General features: G+C 42.3%; 1 protein-coding gene across 1 annotated transcript in view; it reads left to right on the top strand.

Annotated features, from left to right (window-relative positions):
* The window catches only part of cfap54 (cilia and flagella associated 54), a gene marked incomplete at both ends in the record, with an annotated part of 69,704 nt that overhangs the window by 23,687 nt on the left and 38,517 nt on the right, over positions 1–7,500 (top strand). The window contains 1 exon segment of the mRNA XM_080538506.1: positions 7,488–7,500. This exon segment is cut by the window's right edge and continues 86 nt beyond it. Coding sequence (XP_080394632.1) covers positions 7,488–7,500 — 13 coding nt within the window.

Below are 7,500 nucleotides of genomic sequence, written 5' to 3'. Positions count from 1 at the left end.
TTCTGTAAGATGTTTTTGAACTTCAGCAACATGTGAACCTCCCTACTCATAATCGAGGTCACACTCTGGACCTTATCATCACCAAAGGCCTAGATATTTCAAATGTTGTAACTGACATTGCCCTGTCTGACCATTGTTGCATATTCTTTGACGTATCTTTCCTGTTATTCAAACTATGTCTAAAACTATTTCCAAACGATATATCAATGAAAAGACCAGTGCACTGTTCACACAGGCCTTTTCCCTAGCCCCCCCCCAAACTTCTATTCCAACCTCAGTAAATGACCTTCTACACGATTTTCACAAAAAACATTGATGATATTGCACCCATTAGATCCAAATGCATCTCCGGTAAGCAAAAAGCCCCCTGGAGAACTGCCCCATCCGTAAAGACCCAGAAAAGAGAATGTCGTAAAGCAGAGCGCAGATGGAGAAAAACGAACCTACAAGTCCACTATGAAATCTATAAAGGCAAGGCAAGGCAAGTTTATTTGTATAGCACATTTCATACAACAGGGGCAATTCAAAGTGCTTTACATGCATTATTTAAAAATACAGCAAGAGGAGCATAAGAAAATAACAATTACAATGAATAAAAGCAAATATAAGAAGTAAATAGATAAAACATTTAAAAAGACAATAGTTAATGGGAAAAAGACATTGATAGAAGTGTTTGTGTTTAATCATATCCCTCCACATCCTTCTACATCCCTCTACATCCCTCTACATCCCTCCACATCCCTCTACATCCCTCTACATCCCTCTACATCCCTCCACAACTCTCTACATCCCTCTACATCCCTCTACAACCCTCTACATCCCTCTACATCCCTCCACATCCCTCCACATCCCTCTACATCCCTCTACATCCCTCCACATCCCTCCACATCCCTCTACAACCCTCTACATCCCTCCACATCCCTCTACATCCCTCTACATCTCTCTACATCCCTCTACACCCCTCTACATCCCTCCACATTCCTCTACAATCCTCTACATCCCTCTACATCCCTCTACATCCCTCTACATCCCTCCACATCCCTTCACATCCCTCTACATCCCTCCACATCCCTCTACATCCCTCCACATCCCTCTACATCCCTCTACATCCCTCTACAACCCTCTACATCCCTCTACAACCCTCTACACCACTCCATATCCCTCCATATCCCTCCACATCCCTCCACAAGAGGAGCATAAGAAAATAAAAATTACAATGAATAAAAGCAAATATAAGAAGTAAATAGATAAAACATTTAAAAAGACAATAGTTAATGGAAAAAAGACATTGATAGAAGTGTTTGTGTTTAATCATAACTGGTGCAAAACATGAAGGTTTTTAGCTTAGATTTAAATATTTTAAGGGTTTGGGCCTGTTTGATTTCTTCAGGGAGTTTGTTCCAGGAGCATGCAGCAGCGTGACTGAAAGCTGCTGCACCGTGTTTTGTTTTTACTCTTGGAATTATTAGCTGATTTGTCTCAGCTGACCTTAGGGACCTTGCGGGAATATAGGGTGGGAGGAGATCTGATATGTATTTTGGTCCAAGACCATTTTGTGATTTGTATGTAATTAGGAGGATTTTGAATTCAATTCTCTGAGAGACTGGTAGCCAGTGCAGGGATCTCAGGATTGGTGTAATGTGTTCAAATTTCTTTGTTTTTGTTAGGACCCTAGCAGCGGCGTTTTGGATGAGCTGCAATTTACGAACAGCTCCTTTAGATAGGCCTGTTAGTAGACCATTACAATAATCAAGTCTACTCGAAACAAATGCATGGATGAGTTTTTCAAGGTCTTGCTTGGACATGAAACCTCTCATTCTTGTTATGTTTTTCAGGTGATAGTAGGCTGATTTAGTTATTGAGTTTATGTGGCTGTTGAAGTTTAGATCGGAGTCTAGAATTACACCAAGATTTCTGACCTGTTTTTTACTGTGAAGAGAGAGAGAATCAAGTTTTGCACTGACTTTCGATCTTTTGTCAGGTGCACCGAATACAATTATCTCTGTTTTGTCCTTGTTTAGTTGGAGGAAGTTTTGTGTCATCCAGGCGTTTATTTGCTCAATGCAATTACAGAGATTGTCAATGGGACTATAGTCGTTCGGTGAGAGGGCTATGTAGATTTGAGTGTCATCCGCATAGTTGTGGTAGGCAATTTTGTTCTTTTTTATGATGTGTCCCAGTGGAAGCATGTAGAGATTGAATAGAAGGGGGCCAAGGATTGACCCTTGGGGAACCCCACATGTCATTTTAATTTGGTCAGATACAAAGTTGCCAATGGAGACATAGTAGCTTCTGTCCTGTAGGTAGGATCTAAACCAGTTTAGGGCAGTGCCCGAAAGTCCTACCCAGGTTTTTAGTCTATCTATTAGAATGTCATGGTCTACAGTGTCAAAGGCAGCACTAAGATCTAGTAGTACCAAAACTGAGATTTTTCCGGAGTCTGTGTTTACGCGAATGTCATTAAGGACCTTAATAAGGGCCGTTTCAGTGCTATGTAGGGGGCGAAAGCCTGATTGAAAGTCATCAAAGAGATCATTTAGGGTCAAATAATTGCTAAGTTGTTCGTGGGCAACCATTTCAATAATTTTTCCTGTACAGGGAAGGTTTGATATGGGTCTGTAGTTGTTTAGTACAAATGGGTCTAGGCCGTTCTTTTTTAGTAGAGGCTTAATAACTGCAGTTTTCAGGGCTTCAGGGAAGATTCCTGATGAAAGGGAGGTGTTAATTATTTGTATTAGTTCGCCTGCCATGCAGCTAAATATGTTTTTAAAAAAGCTTGTTGGCAGGACATCAAGGGCACAGGTGGATGGTTTAAGACGTGACATGATTTTATCTAGGGTCTTGTAATCAATGGTGTTAAATTGTGACATGGTTGTTATGACGGCCCTATTTGGGGTTGTTAATGGGGACATGTTTTTCATGCCTGACACAGAAGACCTAATGCCTTGTCTAATGGTTTCTATTTTATTGTTAAAAAAGGATGCAAGCTCATTGCATTTACTAGTTGAGTGAAATTCCTGAGCAATGGGTGTTGGGGGATTTGTTAGTCTGTCAACAGTTCTGAAAAGGATGCGGGCATTATTTATGTTATTGTTTATGATCTTAGAGAAAAATGATTGCCTGGCACTTCTTATTTCTAAGTTATAGTTCTGAAGATTCTCTTTATAGATATCATAGTGGACTTGAAGGTTTGTTTTTCTCCATCTGCGCTCTGCTTTACGACATTCTCTTTTTTGGGTCTTTACGGATGGGGCAGTTCTCCAGGGAGCTTTTTGCTTGCCAGAGATGCATTTAGATCTAATGGGTGCAATATCATCAATGGTTTTTGTGATTTTTAAGTTGAAATCGTGTAGAAGGTCATTTACTGAGGTTGGAATAGAAGTTTGGGGTGGGGGGGCTAGGGAAAAGGCCTGTGTGAACAGTGCACTGGTCTTTTCATTGATATATCGTTTGGAAATAGTTTTAGACATAGTTTGAATAACAGGAAAGATAGATACGTCAAAGAATATGCAACAGTGGTCAGACAGGGCAATGTCAGTTACAACAACATTTGAAATATCTAGGCCTTTGGTGATGATAAGGTCCAGAGTGTGACCTCGATTATGAGTAGGGAGGTTCACATGTTGTTGAAGTTCAAAAACATCTAACAGAACAGAGAGTTCTTTGGCTTTGTTGTCCTCTGAGTTATCTACATGAATATTGAAATCACCAGCAATGATCAGACCATTAAATTCAGTAGTAATGATGGAGAGAAGCTCTGTAAGTTCATTAAAGAAGCTAGTAGAGTATTGGGGTGGTCTGTATAAAATTATAAAAATAATTCGAGTGGAACATTTAAAAACAACTGAAAGATATTCAAATGATAAAAATTCCCCGAAGGATTTCTGTTTGCAGTTAAAACTGTCTCGGAAGAAAGAGGCGATTCCACCACCTTTTTTGTGGGATCTAACGACATCTAAGGTTCTAAAATTGGGGGGTGCTGACTCAATAAGAATTGGTGTCTTGTTATCTTTATCTAACCAGGTCTCAGTGATAAATAAGAAATCTAGTTCATAGGAGCTAATCAAGTCGTTGATTAAGAGAGACTTATTAGCTAAGGATCTGGCATTGAAAAGTGCTAGCTTGAGTGGTTTTGTGTTTGGTCTCTGTGTGGGCTGTGTGTGGCAGGGTACAGAAATTAAATTTGAGGGGTGTATAAAGCATTCAGACTTGCAATTAACTGTTCTGTTACTGATATGAACAGGGATAGCAAGAGTTGAGAGTCCCAGCTTTATATCAGGAATGTCAATGGTATCAACTCTATGGAAGCAGGGACTGTTAGAGCATCAACTGATTCTGGGTGTCATCCGGGGGATGGGGATGGGTGTTGTAGATAGCATCCTGTGGCGGGGTAGGGCGATGGGTATTGTTGATGAGGCTGGCATTGTTGATGAGGCTGGCGTCACAGGGAGTGTGGGGCCAGGTGTTGTAGAATGGAGAGTTGCCTGAGATGGAGCAGCTTTCGGGGTGAGCTCTACTCCTGTCTTCACCATTTTCTCTAACCTAGCTGAGAAAGGCAGGAACGGCGTGAGTTGGAGGAAGGAGAGCTCAGTGGACTCAGTGGATGAGTGTCTCTGGGAGTTGGGGGTAGAGTGGTTTGGGGGGTCGGGGGCAGAGTGGTTTGGGGGGTCGGGGGCAGGGAGGGAGGGTGGGGGGAGAGAAAAGGGGCTGGACCGTCGCCTTAGTGGGGGTTCAGCCAGCTGTGATGAGTTTGGAGGGCCCTTTACTGTAGGCTGTGATGAGTCGCAGGACTGTGGGGAGAGTTTATCCACTGTGAGCAGTTCAGCTGCCTGTGCTGAGTCTGAAGAATCCTGCACTGTAGGCCTTTCAGTTGGTTCAAGAGCGAGGGAAGGGGGAGCAGAGTTTATGAGGTTGAAGAGTATGTTGTTCATCAAATGGTATTCTCCCGATCTGTTTAAGTGGAGGCCATCTCTTTTGAATAGGTCTCTCTGCCTCCAGAATATGTTCCAGTGGTCAATGAATTTCAGCCTTTTAAGTTGGCACGCAGCAGAGAGCCACGTATTAAGGCTTAGGAGCCGGCTGAATTCCAGGTTACCTCTGTCAACAGTGGGTAGCGGTCCACAGATGAATGTCTCAATCTTAAGCTTGTCAAGTCTATTGAAAAGTTCCATGAAATCACGTCTCAAGTCTACTGAGCCCATTTTACGTGAATCGGTTTGTCCCACATGTAATACAAGACGCTTTGTGTCTGGGTTTTTAGACAGTGTTTCTTCCAAATCTTTTGTTATTTCTGAGACCGTTAGGTTAGGAAGACAGTGGATATGTAATTTTTTACCTCTTACGTTTCTGATCGCCGAGTCTCCAATCAACAAAGTATCTTTTGGAGGTGAAGTCTGTTTCATCCGCTGCATGTCACACAGAGAAGTAGAAGAAGGAGGGGGTGACCTTGAGCTCGTGTCTGCGGGCCGGGGAGTCACCGGGGGGGGCCGGGGAGTCACGTGATTCCCAGGCCTGGGAAATCTTGGCGTGACTCTGATGTTCTTATCTCGGGCCTTGGGAGTCATGCCAGCTCGCTGCTCCGCGGGCCGGTGTCTCAGACTCCTATCTCGGCTCTGTTTAGTCATGCAAGCCCATGGCTCGGGCCTACCTGTTGCTAATGATGCTAGCGGTGCTAACGAGGACTTCAGTTGGCTGCTTTTCAGTAGTTTCGGGGGATAATTCATCTGTCCAGTGAATTTTGCAGCTGTCACCTGCCTCGTTAGCTTTGGGAAGTGTGAATTTTGATTTAAATCCTCTTCAATGGCTTGCGTGGGTGGAGAACCATTAGCGTAGCGATTCTCGAGTGCGGAGAGTCGCCCCTGGAGAGTATATTCCAATAAGTCTACTCTCTTTGAGAGATCCACACAACTTTGACAGATAGCAGGCATGGTAGGAATAACAGCTATATTAAAAAAATGTTAAAACTATAAAAAAGAAGCAAGAAAAAAGCAGGAAAGCAGTGGTATGAGAGGAGCGAGGGAGAAACACGTCTAATCTACTCAGAAGCAGGAAGCAGGAGAATCTTAAAAACTATAACTTAGAAATAAGAAGCGCCAGGCAATCATTTTTCTCTAAGATCATAAACAATAACATCAATAATGCCTGCATCCTTTTCAGAACTGTTAAAAGACTAACAAATACCCCAACACCCATTGCTCAGGAATTTCACACGACTAGTAAATGCAATGAGCTTGCATCCTTTTTTAACAATAAAATAGAAACCATTAGACAAGGCATTAGGTCTTCTGTGTCAGGCATGAAAAACATGTCCCTATTAACAACCCCAAATAGGGCGGACATAACAACCATGTCACAATTTAACACCATCAATTACAAGACCCTAGATAAAATCATGTCACGTCTTAAACCATCCACCTGTGCCCTTGATGTCCTGCCAACAAGCTTTTTAAAAAACATATTTAGCTGCATGGCAGGCGAACTAATGCAAATAATTAACACTTCCCTTTCATCAGGAATCTTCCCTGAAGCCCTGAAAACTGCAGTTATTAAGCCTCTACTAAAAAAGAACGGCCTAGACCCATTTGTACTAAACAACTACAGACCCATATCAAACCTTCCCTGTACAGGAAGAATTATTGAAATGGTTGCCCACGAACAATTATTTGACCCTAAATGATGTCTTTGATGACTTTCAATCAGGCTTTCGCCCCCTACATAGCACTGAAACGGCCCTTATTAAGGTCTTTAATGACATTCACGTAAACACAGACTCCGGAAAAATCTCGGTTTTGGTACTACTAGATCTTAGCGCTGCCTTTGACACTGTAGACCATGACATTCTAATAGATAGACTAAAAACCTGAGTAGGACTTTTTCGGGCACTGCCCTAAACTGGTTTAGATCCTACCTACAGGACAGAAGCTATGTCTCCATTGGCAACTTTGTATCGGACCAAATTAAAATGACGTGGGGTTCCCCAAGGGTCAATCCTTGGCCCCCTTCTATTCAATCTCTACATGCTTCCATTGGGACACATCATAAAAAAGAACAACTATGTGGATGACACTCAAATCTACATAGCCCTGTCACCGAACGACTATAGTCCCATTGACAATCTCTGTAATTGCATTGAGCAAATAAACGCCTGGATGACACAAAACTTCCTCCAACTAAACAAGGACAAAACAGAGATAATTGTATTCGGTGCACCAGACAAAAGCTCGAAAGTCAAGGTCAGAAATCTTGGTGTAATTCTAGACTCCGATCTAAACTTCAACAGCCACATAAACTCGATAACTAAATCAGCCTACTATCACCTGAAAAACATAACAAGAATGAGAGGTTTCATGTTCAAGCAAGACCTTGAAAAACTCATCCATGCATTTGTTTCGAGTAGACTTGATTCAGTAGCAGTGTGTGTGTGATAGTGTGTGTGTTGTGTTTCAGTAGCAGTGTGTGTGTGTGATAGTGTGTGTGTTGTGTTTCAGTAGCAGTGTCTCA

Source organism: Nansenia antarctica (assembly GCF_963989245.1).
Source record: "Nansenia antarctica genome assembly, chromosome: 8".
Classification (NCBI taxonomy): Eukaryota; Metazoa; Chordata; class Actinopteri; order Argentiniformes; family Microstomatidae; genus Nansenia; species Nansenia antarctica.
Note: the sequence above shows the minus strand (reverse complement) of the source record. Positions and strands in the feature narration are given on the sequence as shown.